Here is a 27,620-nt window from a genome sequence, read left to right on the forward strand (position 1 = left end):
CAAGGTATGAAAAGATTGTATTTGAAAATAATCTATTTTGGGGTTTAGTTGTGGTCAATGTGCAGTAGGGCTGGGTGATATATCAGTCATTTGAGTAATATGAATTGATGTTCTAGCGCAATGCTCCAAATGCCTTTATTGCAAGAACCTATGTTTTTATTGTGTTTGTTTTCATAAGTGTTGTGTCTTTTTGGTCTCGTCTCCGTCGCTGCTCCTGTGCAGATCCTAATAAAAACCAGAGTATCAATGTTGTAGAAAATGAATGCTCAATTTGTCACGCGCAGCATTTTAGCCACATACTTATGTGCTAGTCTGTATAAATGTGCAATGAGCCTAAAAAGACTCATGTATATAACGAATTGGCAACTCATTCTCATTCTGAGAAATATTTTTTTTATTATCCAGGTTGGCCACTTGATTTCAACATCTAAACAAAGAGGACAGGCTGTTATTCAAACAGTTGGAGACGGACAGGAGGATCTATTCATAACAGTTGAACCGTTCTCTACCTTGTTAGCAAGCAAATAGACCCAAGTTGGCTAGACTTGAAATACAGTATAAAGACTCATTAGCACGTGGGCTTGTGTTAATGAGACCCATGTTTATTTTGTAGAATGCCTGTCACAAGAAGTTGGTCATTATTAGTGGATGTGCATTGTGCAGGTTCAATTTGTAACAACAACGGCATTTTCATACAGACTTAAAAGCCAGATCAGTGATCATTGCAAAAATAAAAAATAACTGGTTAAACTATTTTGATAAAATAATTACATTATTAGTGAGTCTTATGGTGTGGAAGGCTTATATTTAGCCTAGGTATACTTTTACAAGCCCTGAATTCATTATATTATTCCTGACTGTTTGAAATGCAGTGTATTGATCTTTAATTGTGTAATAAAGCTTACGCAGAGAGAACTAGATATACAAATCTAGATATACACAAAAGTAAAAATCACTGTCTTATATCTCCCTCTCTAACTTTAAGCATCAGCTGTCAGAGCAGCTTACCGATCACTGTACCTGTAAACAGCCAATCTGTAAATAGCACACCTGACTACCTCATCCCCATATTGTTATTTATCTTCTTGCTCTTTTGCACCCCATCTCTACTTGCACATCTATCACTCCAATCTCCATAGACAAACATTGGCAGTCGAATGGCCCATACTGAAGAGCTCACCATAGAATGCCACCTTTCCAACAAATCAGTTCGTCAAATTTCTTCCCTGCTAGAGCTGCCCCGGTCAACTGTATGTGCTGCTATTGTGAAGTGGTAAAGTCTAGGACCAACAATGGCTCAGCTGCGAAGTGGTAGGCCACACAAGCTCACAGAACGGGACCGCCGCGTGCTGAAGTGCGTAGCATGTAAAAATCATCTGTCCTCAGTTGCAACACTCACTACCAAGTTCCAAACTGCCTCTGGAAGCAACATCAGCGCAAGAACTGTTCGTCGGGAGCGTCATGAAATGGGTTTCCATAGCCGAGCAGCCGCACAAAAGCCTAAGATCACCATGAGCAATGCAAAGCGTCGGCTGGAGTGGTGTAAAGCTCGCCGCCACTGGACTCTGGAGTACTGGAAATGCACTCTCTGGAGTGATGAATCAGACTGGCAGTCCGATGGAGGATCTGGGTTTGGTGGATGCCAGGAGAACGCCACCTGCCCCAATGCATAGTGCCAACTGTAAAGTTTGGTGGAGGAGGATTAATGGTCTGGGGCTGTTTTTCATGGTTAGGGCTAGGCCCCTTACTTCCAGTGAAGGGAATCTTAAAGCTACAGCATACAATGACATTTTAGATGATTCAGTGCTTCCAACTTTGTGGCAACCGTTTGGGGAAGGCTCTTTCCTGTTTCAGCATGACAATGTCCAAATGCACAAAGCAAGGTCCATAAAGAAATGGTTTGTCGAGATTGGTGGGGAAGAACATGACTGGCCTGTACAGAGCCCTGACCTAAACCCCTTCAAACACCTTTGGGATAAATTGGAACGCCGACTTCGAGCCAGACCTAATCACCCAACATCAGTGCCCGACCTCACGAATGCTCGTGGCTGGAAGCAAGTCCCCGCAGCAATGTTCCAACATCTAGTGGAAAGCCTTCCCAGAAGAGTGGAGGCTGTTATAGCAAGAAAGGGGGGACCAACTCCATATTAATGCCCATGATTTTGTTATGAGATGTTCGACGAGCACTTGTCCACATACTTTTGGCCATGTAGTGTATATCGTAAATCGGCCAGAAGTTTAAAGAAAATGTAGACGTGATTTTTAGACCATATCACCCAGCCCTAATTTGCAGTGTACAAATTATTATAATTATGTCCCGGTCTCCAGGCCATCCACTCCAACAAATATCGGCCAGTGGCTTTAACTCATGGGGATAGGGCTGTCTACTGCCCCCGCTGGAGTAATTGCGTGCCCATAGTAAACATAATTTTTTTTTGTCAAAAGTTGCTAATATATGCAAATAAAAAATATTATTGATTAGAAAACACTCTAAAGCTTCTAAAACCGTTTAAATTATGTCTGTATGTAAAGCAGAACTCTCAGGGCAGTCATTCTCCCAAACTCTCTCTTGTCATCATAAAAGTTGGCCCAACTTTGACGTCATCGCCCCCACCCTTCCCAAGCAGTTACAGATCTGGGAACAGTCTCTCTGTCTTCAGCGCGATCTCAGCTTTCAATGGGGCTTCTCATTGTGAGAATCGTGCGCTCACGAGAGTTTTGGCGGGCCGAAACCTTTCGGTCACGCGAAAAAACAGGTCACTTATGCGCGCTCTGCTCAGGTCCTGTCTTTTTTCCAAGATCGATTATACAATGCATGCGTTTCTGTTCGTCCTCACGATTGCTGTACACCTTTATAACATGTTAAAGCTTGATTATGAAGTTAGTTTGACAAGTTTAATCGACATATAATATGTAAGTTCGTCGTTTTGGTGCGCATCCACTTGACTTTTGGCTACATTTCAACCGAAATGTGTCGTGTTTGAGAACCGAAAGACACAGACTGCAAAACTAAAGGCTGTTTTTGGTAAGTATAATTCCTTCCAGGTCTTCTGATGGAAGAACAGCAAAGGTAAGGGAATATTTATGTGGTAAATTTGGGTTTATGTGGACTCCAAAATAGAGGAGCCATAATGCTACTTTTTGAGCGCCGACTCATAGTATAGCCTAGTGAACGAAACCTGTAACGTTAAAAATAAATGTAACACAGCGATTGCATTCAGAAGAAGTGTATCTAACTATATATATGTAGAACATGCATATTTAGTCAAAGTTTATGATGTGTATTCCTTGTTAGCTGACGTTATCTGCCGGAGCTATCGTCATTTCTCAGGACATTTGAGTAGCATTTTTTGAACGATGCATCATTGTAAACAGAGATTTATGGATATATATAGCATATTATTGAAAAAAACATAAATGTACTGTGTAACATGTTATATTACTGTCATCTGATGAAGATTTCAAAAGGTTAGTGCATTATTTTTCTTTTAATCCTGCGTTTGTTGATTGCATATTTTTTTCAACTTGGCTATGCAAATTAGCCGTGTCTTCGGTGGTGGTTTGACATAAATATGTGCTATGTTTTCGCCGTAAAACATTTTAGAAATCTGACTTGCTGGGTAGATAAACAAGGTGTTTATCTTTCATTTGAGCCATTGGACTTGTTAATGTGTGGAGGTTAAATATTTTTAGGAATACTTTTGCGTTCCATGCGCCACCTTCCAGCTGAACGTGGGGGGGGGGGTGTTCCAAAATTGGAACCCTAGTCCCCTTCTGGTTAATCTAGTTACCTACCCCTGGTGTAGGGCATCTAGAGTGTAACGTAAATGAACACTCACGCTATGGAGTTTCATGCAATTACCCCTTTAAAACCATTCATGTTTAAAACTTAACGGACTATTCCAGCCACCTACCATTGTAGCCATGCTCTTCATCTTTGACTACCCCACATCTTGTTTTTGAAAAATGATAAAGAGTGTAAAGTAGTCTTATCTCACCCAAAGAAGGAGTTTATGATGATGGCTCTGGTCTTCTCATCCAGGGGCACTGACAGGGTGGCTTCTGTCTCAAGTATGTCTGGGGTGGCCTTCTTAGCATTGAAGAACGCATGGAAAAAGACAAACCTGGCACAATGGAGGACAAAACAATGAGTTAGCATCTATGCTACATTATGACTATAAAGTGCCCTTCAGAATACAATAGTTATAGAAATGTTGGGAAGATTACTATGCACATCCAACTTGGCACAGGAAAAATATCACCCTTTGCTACTCCCAAAAGTGATATCACCAAGGCATAATCTAAAATCACTTGGGGGAAGCAGCAAACAGTGTGTGACATGACATTTTCCCTGCAGTGAGATCTCTCACCTGGCTACATCCATCACTAGAGCCTCCTCTCTCTTCACCTGGTTGTTCTCGGCGATGGAGGTTAGGCGTGGAATGATCCACTTCCTCAGGCGGAATATACAGTTCTCTCTCCTAAGGATAGAGAGAGTCAACAATTCAATGGGATACTTTTAGTTTAGAAGCCAGAAGGCATATATTAGTCATTCTAGGACATGCTCCAAGAGTTCTACTCACTGGATTCCGCCCTCCTGGTTCTCCTTCTGCCTGCGGGTGCTGAAGTCCAGGCAGCTGTCCAGCCGGGGGTTGAGGAACATGTCTTTGAGCCAGTCCACGTAGCTCTGCAGTGCGGTCGGCTGCAGGTGATGCACAACCCTCCAGAAGGAGGGCACCACAGGGTAGCCCTGGTTTGTGAGCAGGGAGAAGGCCACCATTACCGCCAGCTGCTTCTCTGGGTCATCGCAGCCCTGCAGGAAGTCGCCAACGTACGTCTCCATCTCGGGGGCAAACTTAAAGCGGTCTGGGAGCTGAGGGGGCGAGATGAGTGCATACTTGTAAGTCAATATATTTTAAAACATTTCCTTTTTGGATAAGTGAGCATCTTACTATATATTTTCTGTGACCAACTAAGATGCCAGCAGCTTCACTATGTATTTTCTATAATCTGGTGCAGTCATGAGTCGACAGACATTTGTAGGGAGACTGACCTGTGCAGAGACCACGTGTTCCCCGTAGGTCCTCATCACCTCTCCATTTAACACCTGTTTCAGCTGGGCCAGGGTCAACAAGGGCAAGGCACTACCCAACAGCCGGTAGCTCAGGTAACTGGGGCACAGAGAGAAGACAGCCCGATGTCACAGGAAGGCCAAAAAGATCATCAAGGACAACAACCACCCGAGCCACTGCCTGTTCACCCCGCTATCACCCAGAAGGTGAGGTCAGTACAGGTGCATCAAAGCAGGGACCGAGAGACTGAAAAACAGCTCCTATCTCAAGGCCATCAGACTGTTAAATAGCCAACACTAGCACACAGAGGCAGCTACCAATATACATTGACTTGAAATCACTGGCCACTTTAATAAATGGAACACTAGTCACTTTAATAATGTTTACTTATCTTGCATTACTCGTCTCATATGTATATACTGTATTCCATACTATTCTACTGCATCTTAGTCTATGCAGCTCGGACATTGCTCGTCCATATACTTATATATTCTTACTTCCTTTGCTTAGATTTGTGTGTATTGGGTACATGTTGTGAAATTGTTAGATATTACTGCACTGTCGGAGCTAGAAACACAAGCATTTCGCTACACCTGCAATAACATCTGCTAAACATGTGTATGTGACCAATAAAATTAGATTTGTTAGAACAGCTATGTAAATTTACAGCACAGGAAGGAAAACAGGAACATACATGGGGGGAAATGCATGCATTAAGTTAGAAAAATGACAGGGGTAAAAATTGTATTACAGGGGTCTAGGCTACAGAACTTCATCATCTACTTCAATCATCTAATATTCGGGTTCAGGGTCCAAATGTGAGTGAGGAGCCAACAGTCTTAACCCCAATGCTGTGCTTACTGTGTGGGCCCCGGCTGATCTTTCAGCATGCCGTTAATGATGGTCTCCCTCCAGAAGAGCTCAAAGTTGTCCTCCCTCAGAGAGATCAGCAGCAGGTCCAGAGCCACCGCAGGCAGCAGGCGGTCCTTCTTGACTGAGCGGGCCGCCATCTTCAGTACATCTGTCAACCTAGGGGAGAGGATGGACAGGAGACACAGGTTTGATTTTACATTCAGTAAGTGTGTGTGTGTGTGTGTCATCCTGACCATGGAAAAAAAACATAGCCCTAGTCGTAAAAAGCTGCTCACTTAGGGATATTGTCCATGGTAATGATTGTGGAGGTGCCCAGCAGCTTCTTCAGCTTCTTGGGCTTGAGCACCTGGGGGAACTTCTGCATGGCCACCAGGAGGAGCTGCAGCTGCTCAGGGGTGCTGAAGGCAGAGGACAGGTCTGTCTGCAGGGCTCCCAGCAGCACCTCCTCAAACACCTCCTCTGACGTCTGGAGAACCACACAGACCAAACAATACACATACAGTCATACCGACTGCACCCTTCAACACAAGGATTTATCACATTGAGACACCATTAGAAGAGTGCTACACTATGAAGTAGAGCTGGATGAGTCACTCACCTCAGACAGGATGTCCACCATGGTCTTCCTGGGCAGGTCCCGCAGGTGTTCTCTATACTGCGATAGGCTCTGGAGGAGCTGGACACACTCCAGCACCACCTGAGGCTCCTGTCTCACACACACACACACACACACACACACACACACACACACACACACACACACACACACACACACACACACACAGGTGAGTAAGAAAACCAAACACACACTGAAGTCTGAAAAGTAGAAACCGAGCTAGGTCTGGCAGTAACAATAAGGGGGACATATGTGCACTTCAATTCTCTGTGCAAAACATGGTATACTAGTCTTCTCTGTCAAGCCCATGGGTGATCTGGTGTCATTCTTACCTTTGGAAGGCGTGTGGACTGAGACAGGGCGAGCACACCAAAGAAGTTCCCAAAAGCAGCATTTCTGATGAGTTTCTGTCAGCATGAATATAAACGTCAACATAAGATACAGTGCAATATAGAGACATTCATTGGCTGATTACATTAAGTATATGGATGTTAGTGAAACACTCCCGAGCGGCGCAGCAGACTAAGGCACTGCATCTCAGTGCAGGAGGCGTCACTACAGTCCCTGGTTTGAATCCAGGCTGTATCACATCCGGCCGTGATTGGGAGTGCCATAGGGTGGCGCACAATTGGCCCAGCGTAGTCCAGGTTTGGCCAGAGTAGGCCGTCATTGTAAATAAGAATTTGTTCTTAACTTACTTACCTAGTTAAATAACGGTTAAATAAAAAAGGTATTATAAAATTATAAATTTACCACCCCATCTAACTTGTCACATCACATGCTTACCTTTTTCACTTTCGCCAAGTTGTGCTTCTCTTTGATTTGATCAAAGGCTGTACGCAGAGGTACCTCCTCAAACACGCTCAGTACCTGACAACCAAAACAATTACAGAAATGATGCATCAGTAACAACCTCTTATATGTTATGTAGCAACACCTTCATAACTCCTTCGTAAGACATGTACAAAGAAATAGGATGTTGGTGAGCCATTAGATGTACTATTAACATTACCTGTCCCAAAGCCAAACTGAAGCCTGGCCGGGCAGCCTCTCTAGTGTGTGCCAAGCCATCCACCAGTCTCTTCAGGGTATATGTCAACTCATCTGTCTAGAAAGGCAAGAGAAGAGAACACATACATTATAGCAAAATGTCAAGAACTCTATGGACCCATAAATGTAACATGTATATGTGTGGTGGAACATACACCTTCTAAACAGACAGTATGACAGCAACTCAAATGTATATAAGTAGAGTAGCATTCCAGCAATCAAAACTCTCAACTCAACACACGTGGCCAGGTGTGAAATAAGTTTCGTTTACATCTGTGCCAAACTTGATATGGATTACGTTAATGTTATTGCCAGTTTCTCTAAAGTCCAACACCCACCAATAGCATAAAAGTGACAATGTGCCTAGCTAACCAGCTACTGTAGTTGGTTTAGCAAGATAAGTAGGCTATGTTAGCTAACAAGCTAACTCCATAGCAGCTAACTTAGCAACTGAGAGCTGTCCCAAACACACCAACCTTTTCACTAGTCTTCAGATATTGTATGAGATTTTCAATGGCCTTCAGCCGTATCTCTTGTTCAGGTTTAGCGATATCCCAGAAGAAGTCCAGGAACTCGCGGTTCTGTTGGAGAATACCCTTGGCATCAGTAATTTTCGGTAGCACTGGTTCATTTTCTATCGCCCCCATGTCTACATGCATCTTATTCATGCCATGTGACAGTAGGGAGATAAGGGTTTTGAGTAGACGGGATACAGTTTTTGGTCAGATTTGACTTTTCTTAGCAGGTTAGGATAATTTACGTAAACGGTTAACGTTGGGGAAACGATTGGAGTTAACTAAAATATATATTTTTTTGAGTTACTTTGACAAAAGCTGTATCGCTTTTTATAACAGGAAAATGCCAAGCAAGAGGCATAACTGGGGCCAAAATATGTCTTCTCCAGCAGGTTTTTTGGCTTTTTAAAAATTGCATTCGCTCGTCAAGCGATGGGTTTTTATATGGAGACGGTGGGGTGTCGAAATTCGTTAACAACAATATAATGACGTATTTGCTACGTGTTACTTATTTGATCGAATCGAAGTTTCGTAATGATTCGGTTGTTACGATTGTATTGATATAAGTAGGACACGTGACATCCCGGTAACTTTGAGAAAAAACACGTTATAAAACCACTAGTTACCACAGCCACAAAGTCATAAACATTCTTAAAATGTTACTTTAAACCTAACCTTAACCACACGGCTAACCGTATGCCTAACGCGAAATTAAGACCCAAACCATGTTTATAATATATATACGATATAGTAAATGTTGACTTTGTGGCTGCACACATATCTGTCCTCTCATTGGCTAGAATGGCCCCACCTGATCTAGCTTCCTCCTGATTGTCTTCCATTTTTGAAGACTTTCTTTTCACTTTTAGAGCGCCAACTAGAGTATCCGATGGATCTTTTGGATTAATGGTTCCTAAAATATGTATAGTTCCGTACCCCTTCAAACATTCAACCTCCAGCTGCGTACGCCCTCTAGCACCATGGTCAGCGCACTCTCAAATGATGTTTTTTTCCATCATTGTCAGCCTGCCACACACAATATACGACATATATTTTTTCCACAACCCGGCTCGTGGGAAGTGACAAAGAGCTCTTATAGGACCAGGGCACAAATAATAATATTATAATAATCAATACTTTTTCTCTTTAGTTCGCCATCTTACATATAAAACGTATTTGTTCATTGAAAATTATGAATAACTCACCACAGGTTAATGAGAAGAGTGTGCTTGAAAGGACGCACATAACAATGTGGGGTTGTATTGGAGAGTCACACTCAAATAATTTTCCACACAGTCTGTGCCTGTATTTAGTTTTCATGCTAGTGAGGACCGAGAATCCACTCTCACATACACTACCATTCAAAAGTTTGGGGTCACTTAGAAATATCCTTGTTTTTGAAAGAAAAGCCAACAAAAATTGTCCATTAAAAATAGCATCAAATTGATCAGAAATACAGTATAGACATTGTTAATGTTGTTTATGACTATTGTAGCTGGAAACGGCAGATTTTTAATGGTATATCGACATAGGAATACGGAGGCCCATTATCAGCAACCATCACTCATGTGTTCCAATGGCACGTTGTGTTAGCTAATCCAAGTTTATAATTTTAAAAGGCTAATTGATCATAAGAAAACCCTTTTGCGATTATGTTAGCGCAGCTGAAAACTGTTGTTCTGCTTAAAGAAAACAGAAAACTGGCCTTCTTTAGACTAGTTGAGTATCTAGACCATCAGCATTTGTGGGTTCGATTACAGGCTCAAAATGGCCAAAAACAAAGACCTTTCTTCTGAAACTCGTCAGTCTATTCTATTGTTCTATTCTTGGCTATTCCATGCGAGAAATTGCCAAGAAACTGAAGTTCTCGTACAGCGCTGTGTACAACTCCCTTCACAGAATGGCGCAAAATGGCGCTAACCAGAATAGAAAGAGGGGTGGGAGGCCCAAGTGCACAACTGAGCAAGGGGACAAGTACATTAGTGTCTAGTTTGAGAAACAGACGCCTCCACAAGTCCTCAACTGGAAGCTTCATTAAATAGTACCCACAAAACGCCAGTCTCAATGTCAAGAGCGAAGAAGCAACTCCGGGATGCTGGCCTTATAGGCATAGTTGCAAAGAAAAAGCCATATCTCAGACAGGCCAATAGAAATATAGGTTAAGATGGGCAAAATAACACAGACACTGGACAGAGGAACTCTGCCTAGAAGGCCAGCATCCCAGAGTCGCCTCTTCACTGTTGATGTTGAGACTGGTGTTTTGCGAGTAACGGTTTACTCAAGTAGTATTTTACTGGGTGACTTTCACTTTTACTTGAGTCATTTTGTATTATACAAAGGTATGTGGACAACCCTTCAAATGAGTGGATTCAGCTATCTCAGCCACATCCGTTAATGACAGGTGTATACAATTTGAGCCCACAGCCATGCAATATCCATAGACAAATATTGGAAGAAGAATGGCCTTACTGAAGAGCTCAGTGACTTTCAACGTGGCACTGTCGTAGGATGCCACCTTTCCAACAAGTCAGTTCGTCAAATATCTTCCCTGCTAGAGCTGCCCCAGTCAACTGTAAGTGCTGCTATTGTGAAGTGGTAAAGTCTAGGAGCAACAAAGGCTCAGCCGCAAAGTGTTAGGCCACACAAGCTCAGATAACGACAGACAAGTGCTGAAGCACAAAGCGCATAGAAATCATCTGTCCTTGGTTGCAACATTTACTACCAAGTTCCAAACTGCTTCTGGAAGCAACGTCAGCGTTGGGAGCTTCAGGAAATTAGTTTCCATGGCCGAGCAGCCGCTCACAAGCCTAAGATCACCATGTGCAATGCCAAATGTCGGCTGGAGTGGTGTAAAACTCGCCACCATTGGGCTCTGGAGTAGTGGTTCTGCTAGTCACATTCTGTTAAAGATCCCCAAAGCACACACATCCCTGGGTTGCTCGTCTTTTCAGTTCGCCGCAGCTCGCAACTGGAATGGCCTATAACAAACACTCAAACTGGACAGTTTTATCTCAATCTCTTTATTCAAAGACTCAATCATCATCATCGACACTTACTGACAGTTGTGGCTGCTTTGCGTGATGTATTGTTGTCTCTACCTTCTTTCCATTTGTGCTGTTGTCTGTGCCCAATAATGTTTGTACCCTGTTTTGTGATGCTACCATGTTGTGTTGCTGCCATGTTGTGTTGCTGCCATGTTGTGTTGCTGCCATGTGTTGTCATGTTGTATTGCTACCATGCTATGTTGTCTTAGGTCTCTATTTAGTGTTGGGTTGTCTCTCTTTTCGTGATGTGTGTTTTGTCCTATAGTTTTATTTGATTTATTTATATTTTTAATCCAAGCCCCCAACCCCACAAGAGGCCTTTTGCCTTTGGTAGGCCGTCATTGTAAATACGAATTTGTTCTTAACTGACTTGCCTAGTTAAATAAAGGTTCAATTTTTAAAAATTAAGTGGGGGGCACAAAAGCCAGGTCCATACAGAAATGGTGGAAACACTGTACTCCTGGCAACCATGTCATTGTGCATGCACCCAGCCCACCACAGGAGTCGCTAGAGTGTGATGGGACAAGGACATCCCTGCTGGTCAAACCCTCCCCTAATCTGGACGACGCTGGGCCAATTGTGCGCCGCCCCCATGGGTCTCCTGGTTGCAGCCGGCTGCGGCAGAGCCTGGACTCGAATCAGGATCTCTAGTGGCCCAGGTAGCACTGCAATGCAGTGCCTTAGACCACTGCGCCACTCGGGAGGCCTTGACTTTTAGTCTTACCCTGTGATGTCACAGAGAAGCCGTTTTAGGAATTTTCTTCTTATCTTTTTAAAACACAGATCACAGAAATGGGCCGTTTTCACATATGTAAACACTGGTTTGGTACTGGAGACAATAATGAGGTTATGGGGTTAAAAAGTGGCAGAATTGACTTTTAATTAAGAAAGAGCCAGGGCAGAATTTCACGAACTTATTGGAGTAGGTATAGCCTATGCCAGCTGGCTTACACCTGTGTAATAATAACCTAATGACATTATAACGGCATCCATTTGGAAACATTTCTCTTTATAAAATCATGTTTTCTCCACAGACTTCTTCATACGCTACAGCAACAGGGGTTTCTCATGCTGTATGGCATTGTATAGTGTTTTTCGTCCCTGGTCCCGGAAGGCCACACAAGAGCACCTGCAATGTGAGGACCCCCTTGGATCAGTATTGAAGAACACTGAAATATGTTTACAATTACAACAAAGCAAATTACAAAGTCCATTTAAAAACCATGTTCAATGTGCATGGGAACTGTCCCTAAAGCAGCCACTGAAAGGTGTAATTTCATGCACCCTTGTTAAACCACAGTGATGTAGGGAACCTTTTAGAGGTGGTCCACTAGACTCTCCGTCCGGCCCGCGGATCGAGGCGGATGTGGTAAGGAGTTCAGTTAGAAACAGGAAGCTCTTTCTGCTCTCCCCCTTCACAGCTCTGTTACAGTAACCTGTCTGTAAGTGGAGCTGTCAGTGAGATGGTGGTGGCCTGAAGAGGCTTTACTAAAGGTGAGAACAACACAATACATGTATTTCTATTGTCTCATGTTCAAGAGTGTAGGAGCAGCTTGGTTGGGGATAGATAGACTATTTGAAGAGGTTCAATTTCAGGGACGCATCATGTTGTGTTATTGTCATCCTCATACCAAGGTGAAGACTTAATTGGAATTATATTGGCTTTCAATAATGTACCACTTCAGGAGTCTGCTTTGAAATGTCAAAAAGATCAGCCAGCAAACATGGAGTCCCCTTGTTCAGTCCGACAATTTATTTGGCATGATGAAGTTCAGCTGAGTGTGTAAAAAATGATGCTAAGGTTTGAGTTTGATGTTCAGGTTTTTTACAATTAAAACAATGTAATTAATGCTGTTGAACTGTATACTCATATATATTTCAAATCTCTTCTATTTGGTATATCAATTATAGACCGTTTCATTAATACTTTATTAGTATTTATTAGTATTAGTGATGTAGATCATAGTCACTATGTTGTTCAAGGTAAATAAACAGACAAAATGTATTCCTAAGTGTATTGTTAAGTTTGATCAATACCACATGTTATACCTCTACCCTATCTCTATGCATTTGGCTTTTATCTACCTTTAATCACAAAATCGGTTATCATTTGCCCTAACCAAACTTTGTTTTATAAAAGCGAAAGTGTTCTTATCTTCTGATGCAGATACTGTATCCCTGAACCAACAGGGGTATTCAATACGATACCAACATCATTTTTCTTTGAACGTTTCAAGTTAATATCATAAGAACATGTCACTCCTCACTGAGTGGGATCAAGGCATTACACAATTGTGTTGGCTATAGCGCTGTGATGACCACACACATCCTGTGGGTAGCTGTGGGCTCAGGTTGTTTACAGGAACACATGACCAATTTCTACCAAGTGAGGGGTTTATTTCCAACAGTTTAGTCTTTCTTTCCACTTAGTTTTGGTGCCTATAGAGATGATATGTAAGTAATCATTACACCCTTGGTCAGTATCTGATGAACTTGAGGTCTTTTCATGACAACATTGGGTGAGCAGGAGATTTGTACTGTTACAGCTGAATACGGAACAAGTTTGGCCAACACCTGTCAAAGAGAGAAGTTATTTTTAGTAAAAGTGAAAAACAGCAGTAAGCAACTATTCTTGGTGAATTAATTATACAGAAGAAAACTATGGAGGATAAAATTAGATCATTCCAAAGGCAAATGCATTGTTGTTTAATTTTCCCATAGGCATGATAGCCATCTTCAGCCTACAAGGAGCTGTCTTGGCCATTGTGTCTGCGGCATCTCTCAGTGTCTTCTCTGCTTTCTGTCTGTGGTGCAGGAGGAAAACCAGTGAGTGGCACTGCATTACAAATTATGACATTTATTACGTATTTACTAGGCTACATGTCCCACTAATCAACCTGTAAATCTATTCCAATATCATGAAATCTTAAAGTAAAAATATATTTGTCACGTAGCACTAAAGCTAAATTAAAATACTTAGTGAAATAATTTTCCAAATCAATCCGTAGTGTGTGCCATTCAATTAAAGTGTTCATCTTTTCCTTGTCTGTAGAAATAATACATGAAGAGAATCAAATTTATGACCCTCAAATATTGTAAGTATAACATTAACATAGATATTAAATAACTGATGCACTGTAAGACCAAGCATGATCTAATCGATATAGTGAAGATTATTATAGATACATAGCATAATACCCTATGTAATTCCTAATGTACAACTGAAATGTTCTATAGTTCATAAAATAGCCGTTTCTATCTTAACATAATTTTTTTACACTCATGTTGTAAAACAATTTAACCTCACTATTGGCTCCTATATGACAACATCATTTTTCATCACGTAACTCTGCCCAACTCAGCCAACGCGAAGGAAGCAGATTTGCAGTAATGAGATCTAAAACAGGTAAAATGACATTGTGATTCATCATACCCTTTGGGGCAGATTCCCGGACAGAACAAGCCTTATTCTACTTAAATTAATACAGAATCAAAAAATATCTAAAAGGAATTCACAAGTGGCTTCATTATTGTGAATTCCCTTCTCATAGTGAATGACTGAATGCATCTATTTAATATGGTGATGGTTGTTATGGCTTGTTTTTTTTTTAGTCACACGACCCAACCAGATTATAAGAGAGCTGCCTCCAACACCAGTGTAAGTAAACTACTCATACATTTAGGTAATATGCCCGTCATGCTCTTGTCTTGTTCCAACATGACTGCTGAAATTATTTTTTTTTAGTTCCTTAAAACGGGATGGGTAACAAAATATATACTTGTTTTAATATTTTACACACACGAACAAGAGTTTCTACAGTTGGAGAAAATCTAAAAGAACATTGGAGTTTAGTTTTTAGCTTCCAGCTCACACCTGTTGGTTGTCATGTGTGATGTAATGACCACAGACCCACTGAGCACACACTGGTTGAATCAATGTTGTTTCCACTAATCACAACAAAATTACGTTGAACCAACGTGGAATAGACGTTGAATTGACGCCTATGCACATATTGGCTATGGTCTGTATTTACCTTAGGTGGCCCCTCAGCACTTTATCTTTGTCTCTATATATGCTAATAACAGACAGCAGATATGCAACACTCACAATAAATACTTTAAATGTAATTTATTTTACAGGGAACAAACACCACAAGGTAGGTTTTATTTCATTCTTAATGTCCAGCAGACCTTCTCATTCACTTACATGGGGTCAGTGCCTAAAGAGTCTGTTGATAAAGCTTATAAACAAAACTGAACCAACTGGACCCAGAATTTGAACAGATTACAAACATTACAGATGTTTCAACATACAGGTAACTGCCAAAAAAAGGAAACACCAACATAAAGTGTCTTAATAGGGCGTTGGGCCCCCAGGAGCCAGATCAGCTTCAATGCACCTTGTCATAGACACAAGTGTCAGGAACTGATTGGAGGGATGCGACACTATTCTTCCACAAGAAATTCCATAATTTGGTGTGTTGTTGACGGTGGTGGAAAACGCTGTCTCAGGCGCCGCTCCAGAATCTCCCATAAGTGTTTGATTGGGTTGAGATCTGGTCACTGATGGCATATGGTTTACATCGTTTTCATGCATTGCTCATCAAACCATTCAGTGACCACTCGTGCCCTGTGGATGGGGGCATTGTCATCCTATGGGGGCATAGCCATGATAGCTAAAATAATGGGATGTTAATTGCTTAATTAACTTTGGAAGCACCTGCTTTCAATATACTTTGTATCCCTCATTTACTCGTGTTTCCATTACTTTGTTAGTTACCTGAAGGTGTTGTATGTGTATCTTTACAGTTGTGAATGAGGAGCAAGCGAAGTATCAAAATGTTGCAACAGGTAAATATTAACTGTTAGTAATTGTATTAGGTATATATGAATGCCAAACGTTTCCATTTTGGAAACACAGACCTTTCAATGTGGAAACAGTATCACTAATTCACTACAGTTTTATCCTGCACCAAATTCCTCAGCACTAACTAAGACTTTTCAATTGTGTTATATTAGCTCAGATGGGAAGTGTTGAACCAACATATGTGTAAGTATCTATCAATGCTTGGTTGCCATTTAAAACGTAATATACTGTATAGTCTACTTACAATTAATCTGAATTTTAGTTTGTGAAACTATTGTGCTTATTGTTTTTACAGAGATCCAATCCCAGTGTTAGTGTACCAGAATGTTAATGAGAGTGCTAATGCAGACACCAGAGAATCAGAAACGGGTAAGTATGATTTATCCAGTGATGTGAATACAGTATGTCTATGGTTTTATCAGATGGAATAAAATAAAATAAAAACTGGGGCGGCAGGGTAGCCTAGTGGTCAGAGCGTTGGACTAGCAACCGCAAGGTTGCAAGTTCAAACCCCTGACAAGGTATCTGTCATTCTGCCCCTGAACAGACAGTTAACCCACTGTTCCTAGGCCATCATTGAAAATAAGAATTAGTTCTTTAACTGACTTGCCTAGTTAAATAAAGGTTAAAGAAAATAAAGATGGGAGGCCCCACCATTGATACATTTTGTAGAGACCGTTACTGTAGGGTGAAATCTTCTCAGATAATGTAATCTGCTGCTGTTGAAAGTAATGTCAAGCTTCAGCTCAAACCACAACTATCAAAAAGTACAGGCGACACAGCACATGGCAGTCTACATGCAGTAACACAATCTAACATCCTCTCAAGACAAGTTTGATCATTTATTCGTATGTGTTCGGATTGTCACTTGCCTTATTTGGATGTCAGAAATGTTAAGTATCATTTGATAAAGATATTTCTACTTTCTAGATGGTGATCAATATGAGAATGTTTTTCCATCTATTGATACAATCAGCCGGGGCTCTGGTATGTACTTTAGAATGACTAAATGTAGGCCTATCCCTCCTTTGAATTTAGCCATATTTATGAAGATCATGTTTTTTTTTAGCAAAGTTCATTATCCATTTGGAGTAGATTTCATATATTTTATGTTGAACTAAGATTATTTCCCACCACCTCACAACAGATGGCTCAGATTACGAGAACTCTGAATTCCTGGAGCAAGTGAAGATGGGGTTAGAACCATTAGAGGATGGTAAGTCACCATAGTGCATTATAACGAAGACAACAATTCTGCTATGAACGTAGGATGAATGCACTCATTTTAAGTTGCTATGGATAAATTACTACAATGTAATGAACTAAGACTTGAGACTTCTAATTTCGTCACAGATGAACCGGATTACGTGAACGACACTGACTGATATGGAATCGACATGCTCTACGAGTGGATATCTATGGGAATGGACTTCTCTCTCTTTGTTGAGCTGCTTGAATAAATTATAATGATACGTATGTCAATGTGCTATACCAGAGCAATGCCATTTTAGGGTTAATGCCCAAAGTTGTAATACTTCATCAGGAATTCCCTTGAGTCAAAAAATGTGAGGAACCATGTGCAGCAGGGATGGGCAACTGGCAGCCCATGGATCAATTTCCAAAACTCAGTGAGGGTCTCAGTTTACTGTTGAGAGAATAGTAGAATACACAAGGTGCACTTTTGAAATGTGCAGTTGTGCATCAGCGGTTATGTCAGCCACTCAATCAGCCCACGCCAGCAAAATTATTTTAGATTGGTAAATTAGACTAGCGGCCAGTTATCTAAACTTGTAATCATGTTCAAATTATGGGGCCACCATTGATCATCAGAGATCATATTAACTGCTGTTTGTCTCTACCCTATGGTACAATGTGTAGAATTACAGAAAATCCACTTAACTGCTGCTACTTTCCCCCCTGTTCAGAATGCATGTATGGATGGATGTGGGTATGCAGACCCGCGAGCCACTGTGGCCCCTTATGAGGAGTTCTGATTTGTGGCCCCCACCCCCATCAATGTTGCCCATCCCTGATGTATAGTATTTTTGATTGTTTGAGTGTTACTGTAACTGTCAACATCTAGTGGTACAAAATGAATACGAGTCAGCTCCAAATGTAAAAGAAAAAAGATTGTCAATGTGTATTAATAAATAAATCCTTACTACAAAACCTTTAAATGTTCAACCTCTTTATAGACCAATGTGTTCTGTCAAGTAATAAAAAAACATAGATTTATTACAAGAAGTGATTTTCAATAGTATTTACATTAACATAAAATACAAAATGTATTTAACCCAGAAATGTTACAACATCAAACAACTCCCCAGGACTATGAGTCAGTCATTTAAGGGTGTCACGCAGATTGGTGGAATAGGGTTGTGTTCATTAGGAACGAAAGGCAAGAAACTGCACTGAAACAGGGAAGGACAACCTGGACATGCTCAATATGTAACTCTCTTATGTTTTCTGTTGCAAAATGTTTTGTTTTCATAATGAACACAACCCAGGAGAGAAAGAGACAGGTGGGGAGAGACAGTGCTGAGATGATGGGTGGGTGCGGTGTTAGCTGAGATCAGGGGCGGCCGTCTTGCTGCAGTCGAACCAGGAGGCCTGCCATCTGCAGTAGGGAGTTCACGCCCTCCGCCACCTTCATGTGGGTGTATCCTATCTCCTGAGAAAAGGGACAATACCAAGTAAACAAGGAGAGCAATGCTGAGGCGAAGTTGATTAATACTATGGTGTGGCTTACTTTCCTATGCCAAGTTTGGCACTTTTCTGCCATTTTGTTTCACCCAACCAAGATGAGGAAAACAAACAGAGATGTACATAATGTACAGTGAGCAACACAAGTATTGGGACAGTGACACGTTTTGTTGGTTTTGGCTCTATACTCCATCACTTTGGATTTGAAATGATCCGAGGTTAAAGTGGAGTCTGTCTGCTTTAATTGTAGGGTATTTTCATCCATATTGGGTGAACCGTTTAGAAATTACAGCACTTTTTTGTCCATAGACCCCTCCATTTTAGGGGACAAATTCACTAGTAGTAAAAAGTTATGCATTTGGTCCCATATTCCTAGCACGCAATGACTACATCAAGCTAGTGACTCTCCAAATTTGTTGGATGCATTTGCAGTTTGGTTTGGTTGTGTTTCAGATTATTTCTATTGTAAATAAGAACAGAATGTTTCTAAACATTTCTACATTAATGTGGATGCTACCACGATTACGGATAATCCTGAATTGTGAATGCTGAGTGAGAAAGACGCACAAATTTCATACCCCCAAGACATGCCAACTTCTCACCATTACTAAAACAGGGGAGATTAGCATTTTTTTTGAGTTCACTGTACAACTGTAAATGTTTTACCATGTCTCTTACCTTGATGAACTCCAACTTGAGATACTCGGACATCTGGAAAGTCTTACACACTCTGAAGATGTTGCCGATTATGTCCTCAGGGGAGTAACCCAGGGCCCACAGCTGCTCAATAATCTAAGGGAGAGGAACACATTAATATTAATCAGCTATATGGTCCTACTATATAATATAAACTGAGCAGTTATTGATCACTTTAATTAAGGGTTATTCATCGAGAAGAATATTATACACATTCTGTTTTGATTGTTATTGAAAAGTGGATCGCAATACCTTGTAAGCCTCATCAACGCTGGAATTGACAGTGTTCCAGCATGCTTTTCACCAACAATGGGTGTGGCTCATTGCACACCTGAACAAAAAACAACACATTTACTTGTCTTTCCTTTGAAACCCTACGCATTGTCAATTTTGCCTTCTATAATGACAAAAAAAAGACAGGTTAGGTAACAGTACCTTGAACACATTTTCACTATTGATGTAGCCAAAAACAGAATTTGTGGATTGTAGGTTATTCAACGCCTGATGATGAAAAAAAAAAAAAAAAAGCTCAAGTTATTATAGTTTCTCATGTCTCAGCCAAACTTTAATTGGCCCCCCAAAAAGTATGGCCACTACGAGGAGCCATGGATCAGGGTTTCCGTGGCACAGGACAACGTGACCGGAAATATTTGAATTTACCAACCCATTAGGGTGTGTCCACCCACAGTGTTCAGAATGACAGAAATCACATTTACATTACGGTAATTCATCTTAACAGAACATGCAACTCCTGTAATGAAGCAGACAATAACACATCCCTTTTTAAACACTTTCCAAAATGCAATTTGCAGGAAAACACCATTCTAAACAGTGCACCTGATGCAAGCGGTTCCATATGTGATAGAGATGAAAATCTCTGCTAGAAACTTAGAAAGAGGGGGACTCTAAAGATACAACAACTATGATGGGTTGTTAATATGACTACCGTACGATTGTGCCTTTGGGCTCCTGGACAACGAAAGAAAGTTATGAAAAGACAACGTGACTGGATGGGCTTGTGGAGGAAGGGGCAGAGCAACACGGAGGACAATCAGAACAGAGAAAAGACAACGTGACTGGATGGGCTCTGAGGAGGAAGGGGCAGAGCAACACGGAGGACAATCAGAACAGAGAAAAGACAACGTAACTGGATGGGCTCTGAGGAGGAAGGGGCAGAGCAACACGGAGGACAATCAGAACAGAGAAAAGACAACGTAACTGGATGGGCTCTGAGGAGGAAGGGGCAGAGCAACACGGAGGACCATCAGGACAGAGAAAAGACAACGTAACTGGATGGGCTCTGAGGAGGAAGGGGCAGAGCAACACGGAGGACAATCAGAACAGAGAAAAGACAACGTGACTGGATGGGCTCTGAGGAGGAAGGGGCAGAGCAACACGGAGGACCATCAGGACAGAGAAAAGACAACGTAACTGGATGGGCTCTGAGGAGGAAGAGGCAGAGCAACACGGAGGACAATCAGAACAGAGAAAAGACAACGTGACTGGATGGGCTCTGAGGAGGAAGGGGCAGAGCAACACGGAGGACAATCAGAACAGAGAAAAGACAACGTAACTGGATGGGCTCTGAGGAGGAAGGGGCAGAGCAACACGGAGGACAATCAGAACAGAGAAAGGACAACGTAACTGGATGGGCTCTGAGGAGGAAGGGGCAGAGCAACACGGAGGACCATCAGGACAGAGAAAAGACAACATAACTGGATGGGCTCTGAGGAGGAAGGGGCAGAGCAACACGGAGGACAATCAGAACAGAGAAAGGACAACGTAACTGGATGGGCTCTGAGGAGGAAGGGGCAGAGCAACACGGAGGGCAATCAGAACAGAGAAAGGACAACGTAACTGGATGGGCTCTGAGGAGGAAGGGGCAGAGCAACACAGAGGACAATCAGAACAGAGAAAAGACTACGTGACTGGATGGGCTCTGAGGAGGAAGGGGCAGAGCAACACGGAGGACCATCAGAACAGAGAAAAGACAACGTGACTGGATGGGCTCTGAGGAGGAAGGGGCAGAGCAACACGGAGGACAATCAGGACAGAGAAAAGACAACGTAACTGGATGGGCTCTGAGAAGGAAGGGGCAGAGCAACACGGAGGACCATCAGAACAGAGAAAAGACAACGTGACTGGATGGGCTCTGAGGAGGAAGGGGCAGAGCAAAACGGAGGACAATCAGAACAGAGAAAAGACAACGTAACTGGATGGGCTCTGAGGAGGAAGGGGCAGAGCAACACGGAGGACAATCAGAACAGAGAAAAGACAACGTGACTGGATGGGCTATGAGGAGGAAGGGGCAGAGCAACACGGAGGACAATCAGAACAGAGAAAAGACAACGTGACTGGATGGGCTCTGAGGAGGAAGGGGCAGAGCAACACGGAGGACCATCAGAACAGAGAAAAGACTACGTGACTGGATGGGCTCTGAGGAGGAAGGGGCAGAGCAACACAGAGGACCATCAGAACAGAGAAAAGACTACGTGACTGGATGGGCTCTGAGGAGGAAGGGGCAGAGCAACACGGAGGACCATCAGAACAGAGAAAAGACAACGTGACTGGATGGGCTCTGAGGAGGAAGGGGCAGAGCAACACGGAGGACAATCAGAACAGAGAAAAGACAACGTGACTGGATGGGCTCTGAGGAGGAAGGGGCAGAGCAACACGGAGGACCATCAGAACAGAGAAAAGACTACGTGACTGGATGGGCTCTGAGGAGGAAGGGGCAGAGCAACACAGAGGACCATCAGAACAGAGAAAAGACTACGTGACTGGATGGGCTCTGAGGAGGAAGGGGCAGAGCAACACGGAGGACCATCAGAACAGAGAAAAGACAACGTGACTGGATGGGCTCTGAGGAGGAAGGGGCAGAGCAACACGGAGGACAATCAGAACAGAGAAAAGACAACGTGACCTTACACTTGAGTCCCTATTCAATACAATGGCATCATTGTATCGTACGGTTAGGACCCTCACCGATGATCTTGTCGGAGGCAGTGCACGCCAAAGCGAAGCGTGTGGTTTTAGAGTAGATCATGGTCCCCCTCAAGGTCTGCTGGGCTCCGTCTGTCATGCTGGAGATAAAAGAACAGCCTTTACAGACACAGCCATTATAGGTACACTAGATCAGCTTAGCTGTCGTGACCCTCAGGGGCTCTTACCTGTCAGCCTCATCCAGGATGATGATCTTGTGTCTCCCTTTAGGGAGGGTGACTTTCTACTGGGCAAACATCTTGATCTTGTTTCGAACTACATCGATGCCTCTGAGGAAGATGCATGACAATGTGGTGGTTTAGGCTTCACTTTCTAAAGCAACATGATTTTAACCCTAAATGCAACTCCTGGACTCACTGGTTGTGCAGTTAAAGGAAAGACTCACCCATTTTTTATTTGTTATCGTATTTGTGCATCTCTATGTAAGAATGCTGTTCATCGACTATAGCTCAGCCTTCAACACCATAGTGCCCTCCAAGCTCATCACTAAACTTTGGGTCTGAAACCCGCCCTGTGCAACTGGGTCCTGGACATCCTAACGGACAGGCCGGGCCCAGGTGGTGAAGGTAGGCAACAACACTTCCACCAAGCTGATCCTCAACACGGGGGCGCGTGCTCAGCCCTCTCCTATACTCCCTGACCACCCATGACTGCGTGGCTACACGCACGTCTCCAACTCAATCATCAAGTTTGCTGACTACACAACAGTGGTAGGCCTGCCTGATTACCAACAACCAGACAGCCTACAGGGAGGTGAGGGCCTTGGTGGAGTGGTGCCAGTGAAATAACCTCTCCCTCAACGACAACAAAAGGGACAGAGCTGAATGTGGACTGCAGGAGAAAGGAGAGGGCGGGGCCTCAGTGGAGAGGGTCAAAAGCTTCATCAGTGTGCACATCACTAACGACCTATAATGGTCTCTTCACACAGATAGTGTGGTGACGGCACAACAGCACCTATTCGGCTTGGCACCTAAGACCCTCGGGAACCTCTAGCGGGGCACTATTGAGAGCATCCTGTCGGGATGCATCACCGCCTCGTACGGCAAATGCACCATCCGCAACTGCAGGGCTCTCCAGAGGGGGGTGCGGTCAGCCCAAGGCATCATCAGGGGTACACTGCCTGCCCTCCAGGACTTCTACAGCACCCGGTGTCACAGGCCAAGAAGGCCAAGAAGATTACCAAGGACCTCAGCCACCCAAGTCAAAGCCTGTTCACCCCACTAGAAAGTAGAGCGACTACAGGTGACCGAGAGGTTGATAAACAGCTTCTAACTCCAGGCCATCAGATTGTTAAACAGTCACCACTAGCCAGCAGGTTAGAGACTGCAGCCCTATGTACATAATCATTAAACACTGGTCACATTAATAATGTTTACATACTGTTCTACCCACTTTATTTGTATACTGTATTCTAGTCATGGCTCATCCTATATAACTATTGCTATGCACACACCTTTTCTATTCACATACTGTCCATACACACCATTCACATACATATACACCGAGTGCATAAAACATTAGGAACACGTTCCTAATATTGAGTTACACCCCCCTTTGCCCTCTGAACAGCCTCAATGTGTCAGGGCATGGACACTACAAGGCGTCAAAAGCGTTCCGCAGGGATGCTGGCCCATGTTAAACCCAATGCTTCCCACAGCTGGATGTCCTTTGGGTGGTGGACCATTCTTGATACAAAGGGTTAACTGTTGAGTGTGAAAAACCCAGCAGTGTTGCAGTTCTTGACACACTCAAACCAGTGTGCCTGGCACCTACTACCGTACCCCATTGAAAGACACAGAAATATTTTGTCTTGCTCATTCACCCTCTGAACGGCACACACACAATTCATGTCTCAATTGTCTTAAGGCTTAAAAAATGATTATTTAACCTGTCTCCTCCCCTTCATCAACACTGATTGAAGTGGATTTATCAAGTGACATCAATAAGGGATCATAGCTTTCACAAGGTAAGTCTGTCATGGAAAGAACAGGTGTTCCTTACGTTTTGTACACTCAGGACCGGAATCTAATTTCCTGCAATTCTATCCATTTTGCTATGGGGTTTTGTACTGTGTATTTATATACGGTATTCTCAACATAGCTCCTAATATTTCTACTACTGTACATTGCATTTTAGCTACAGCGTTTGTGCACACTGCATATTTATTGATATAGAGCAGATGTCAAGAATCCAGTATATCTACTGCTGTACATAATATTTCTACTGTATCTTGTGTAAATTCATTTGGTGTAGATACGTATAGATTGCATTTGGATTACTGTTACAGTGCTATTTGTGTTGTTAATTGGATTAGTTTCCGACGTTTAAAAAAATACTTTTGGGATTATGTGTGTATCGTTTTCTATTGCTGGGTATTTGATTTTTGATTAATACGATTTATTTAAATCCCACATGGGCTTACAAGACACTACTAGAACCAGTATTAGTACTACACTGTTGGAACTAGAAACAAGCATTTCACTGCATCTGAGAAACATCTGCAAATCTGTGTATGCAACCAATAAACTTTGATTTGACCTCTGAGCGATGTTCTATAGATTCCCGGGGTCATTTTATGGATTCATGTGTATCTAAGCTATTCAAGCAGCCAGAAATACAGCTAGTATAATGATGAAAAATGCAGCATACCGGCTGTATTTATGCCTGCTTGAACAGAGAATAGCTCAGATACACGTGAAAACATGAAATGACCCCGGGAATCTATAGAACGCCGCTCAGAGGTGCACAAATACAATATAACATTCAAAATGGGTGAATCTTTCCTTAAGTATGCCAGTGTGACATTTTTCATGACAGACATCACTTGCTCTCACCTGTCATTGGAAGCATTCAGTTCCAGGACAGAATCTTTCATGGCTGGGCCTAGAAGAGCTCACGCCAAACACAAAATGCAACAATTTCAAAGATTTTACTGAGTTACAGTTCATATAAAAGCAAATCAGTCAATTGAAATAAATTAGGCCCTAATCTATGGATTTCATATGACTGGGAATACAGATATGGATCTGTTGGTCACAGATACATAAAATAAAAAAAGAAGGTAGGAACATGGCTCACAAAACCAGTTAGTATCTGGTGTGACCACCATTTGCCTCATGCAGCGCAACACATCTCCTTTGCATAGAGTTGATCAGCCTGTTGATTGTGGCCCGTGGAACACTGTCCCACTCTTCCATGACTGTGCGAAGTTGCTGGATATTGGCGGGAACTGGAATATGCTGTCGTACACGTCGATCCAGAGCATCCCAACCATGCTCAATGGGTGACGTGTCTGGTGAGTATGCAGGCCATGGAAGAACTGGGACATTGTCAGCTTCCATACAGATCCTTGCGACAATCTTATTTCAGTCTGGGAGCGAGCTAGCATTGCGACATGGGGCTGTGCATTAATATGAAACATGAGGTGATGTATGAATGGCACGATAATGGGCCTCAGGATCTCTGTGCAATCAAATTGCTATCAATAAAATGAAATTGTGTTCGTTATCTGTAGCTTATGCCTGCCCATACCATAACCCCACCATGGGGCACTCTCTTCACAACGTTGACATCAGCAAACCGCTTGCCGACACGTCGTCGTACACGCTTGTCTGCCTGGTACAGTTGAAACCTGGGATTCATCCGTGAAGAGCACACTTCTCCAGCGTGTCAGCGGCCATCGAAGGTGAGCATTTTCCCACTGAAGAAGGCGGTTAAGTCGCCTAACTGCAGTCAGGACGATGAGCTCCCCGAAGCGGTTTCTGACAGATTTTGCAGAAATACTTCAGTTGAGCTTACCCAGTTTCATCAGCTGTCAGGGTGGCTAGTTTCAGACATTTTTTTTATTTGACCTTTATTTAACTAGGCAAGTCAGTTAAGAACAAATTCTTATTTTCAATGACGGCCTAGAAACAGTGGGTTAACTGCCTTGTTACTGCCTCCTACCTTCTCAGCTCGGGGATTTGATCTTGCAACCTTTCGGTTACTAGTCCAACGCTTTAACCACTAGGCTACCTGCCACCACAATACCACAGGTGAAGAAGCCAGATGTGGAGGTCCTGGGTTGGCGTGGTTACACGTGGTCTGCGGTTGTGAGACCAGTTGTGGACATACTGACAAATTCTCTCAAACGACATTGGAGGTGTCTTATGGTAGAAAAATGAACATTCAATCCTCTGGCAACAGCTAGGGTGGACATTCCTACAGTCAGCATGGCAATTGCACGCTCCTTCAAACTTGAGACACCTGTGGCATTGTGCTGTGTGACAACTGCACATTTTAGAGTGGCTTTTATTGTCCCCAACACAAGGTGCACCTGTGTAATGATCATGCCGTTTAATCAGCTTCTTGATATGTCACCGGTCAGGTGGGTGGATTATTTTGGCAAAGGAGAAATAATAACAGGGATGTAAACACATTTGGGCACAATATTTTAGAGAAATACGCTTTTTGTACATATGGAACATTTCTGGGATCTTTTATTTCAGCTCATGAAACATGGGACCAACAATTTACATGCTACGTTTATACTTGTGTTCAGTGTCAATAGTTAGATTACAAATAAATAAAAATGACTTATCTGATAGCAGTTTCTCGAGATGCCACCAGCTGTCTACTACCTTCGATTTGGATAATGTAATTGTCAGACGTGATCAGCAGATAATACCGTGGATATTACACGAGTTTTGATTGGTTTACAGTTTAGTATTCGGTGGCGTTTGTCTGTCCAACTAGCGAACATAAATGTAAGTATTTTGAAAAAAAATGCAAGAATTTACATTGCCAACAAACAGATGTGTTCAGAAGAAATAAATATACACAATATGTAAAAAACAGCTCTTCCCTCGACACAGCTCGATCATCTCGAAAACGAAAGAAGCTAGCTTGATACGGCTCACCACCTATCTACTCAAATGATCGATTACCACTGCTAGCTAGCCATGATGAACTAACTAGCTTGTAAACGTTACCATGGCAGCTCATATCCAATGCTAGACACTTTCGCAGTGGCCTCATATTTCTTCCATTGAACTTTGTTTGAATTTGCTCAGAATCTGCCTCATTCATCGTCACGTCCATGTTTTCGGCTGCAGTTCTTCCCGCCACGGCAGGAACCAAACAATTGTCGCTAAACTGACGTCATTTCCTTGAAGATGCTAGCTGTCCTCCATCAGTAGATTT

General features: G+C 42.6%; 2 protein-coding genes and 1 pseudogene across 2 annotated transcripts in view; 1 reads left to right on the forward strand and 2 right to left on the reverse strand.

Moving 5' to 3' along the window:
- The window catches only part of LOC118391058 (myb-binding protein 1A-like protein), an 18,897-nt gene extending 10,250 nt beyond the window's left edge, over positions 1 to 8,647 (reverse strand). The window contains exons 1-11 of the mRNA XM_035782035.1: positions 8,088 to 8,647; positions 7,574 to 7,669; positions 7,348 to 7,431; positions 6,894 to 6,968; positions 6,544 to 6,651; positions 6,221 to 6,411; positions 5,934 to 6,101; positions 5,054 to 5,171; positions 4,584 to 4,873; positions 4,371 to 4,481; positions 3,999 to 4,124 (exon numbers count right to left, since the gene is read on the reverse strand). Of these exons, the coding sequence (XP_035637928.1) occupies positions 3,999 to 4,124; positions 4,371 to 4,481; positions 4,584 to 4,873; positions 5,054 to 5,171; positions 5,934 to 6,101; positions 6,221 to 6,411; positions 6,544 to 6,651; positions 6,894 to 6,968; positions 7,348 to 7,431; positions 7,574 to 7,669; positions 8,088 to 8,279 (1,559 nt within the window). The 5' untranslated portion in view covers positions 8,280 to 8,647. The remainder of the gene's footprint in view (positions 1 to 3,998; positions 4,125 to 4,370; positions 4,482 to 4,583; positions 4,874 to 5,053; positions 5,172 to 5,933; positions 6,102 to 6,220; positions 6,412 to 6,543; positions 6,652 to 6,893; positions 6,969 to 7,347; positions 7,432 to 7,573; positions 7,670 to 8,087) is intronic.
- Positions 8,648 to 12,539: 3,892 nt separating this feature from the next.
- LOC118391061 (linker for activation of T-cells family member 2-like) lies at positions 12,540 to 18,214 on the forward strand. The gene is made up of 12 exons (XM_035782041.2): positions 12,540 to 12,664; positions 13,892 to 13,996; positions 14,223 to 14,265; positions 14,533 to 14,576; positions 14,783 to 14,828; positions 15,311 to 15,327; positions 15,980 to 16,021; positions 16,190 to 16,220; positions 16,333 to 16,406; positions 16,968 to 17,024; positions 17,185 to 17,253; positions 17,391 to 18,214. Exons 2-12 carry the CDS (start codon positions 13,894 to 13,896, stop codon positions 17,420 to 17,422), a joined length of 558 nt encoding a protein of 185 aa, XP_035637934.1. The 5' UTR covers positions 12,540 to 12,664; positions 13,892 to 13,893; the 3' UTR covers positions 17,423 to 18,214.
- Positions 18,215 to 18,251: 37 nt separating this feature from the next.
- Positions 18,252 to 27,536, reverse strand: LOC118391772 (replication factor C subunit 2-like; annotated as a pseudogene).
- Between the last annotated feature and the right edge of the window lie 84 nt (positions 27,537 to 27,620).

Source organism: Oncorhynchus keta, chromosome 12 (genome assembly GCF_023373465.1).
Source record: "Oncorhynchus keta strain PuntledgeMale-10-30-2019 chromosome 12, Oket_V2, whole genome shotgun sequence".
NCBI lineage: Eukaryota > Metazoa > Chordata > Actinopteri > Salmoniformes > Salmonidae > Oncorhynchus > Oncorhynchus keta.

Coding starts and splice junctions, on each gene's coding strand:
- LOC118391061 (XM_035782041.2), top strand. CDS start 13,894: ATGATAGCCATCTTCAGCCTACAAGGAGCTGTCTTGGCCATTGTGTCT. Junction 13,997..14,222: donor GTGGTGCAGGAGGAAAACCA/GTGAGTGGCACT, acceptor CCTTGTCTGTAG/AAATAATACATGAAGAGAAT. Junction 16,221..16,332: donor AGTGTTGAACCAACATATGT/GTAAGTATCTAT, acceptor TTGTTTTTACAG/AGATCCAATCCCAGTGTTAG.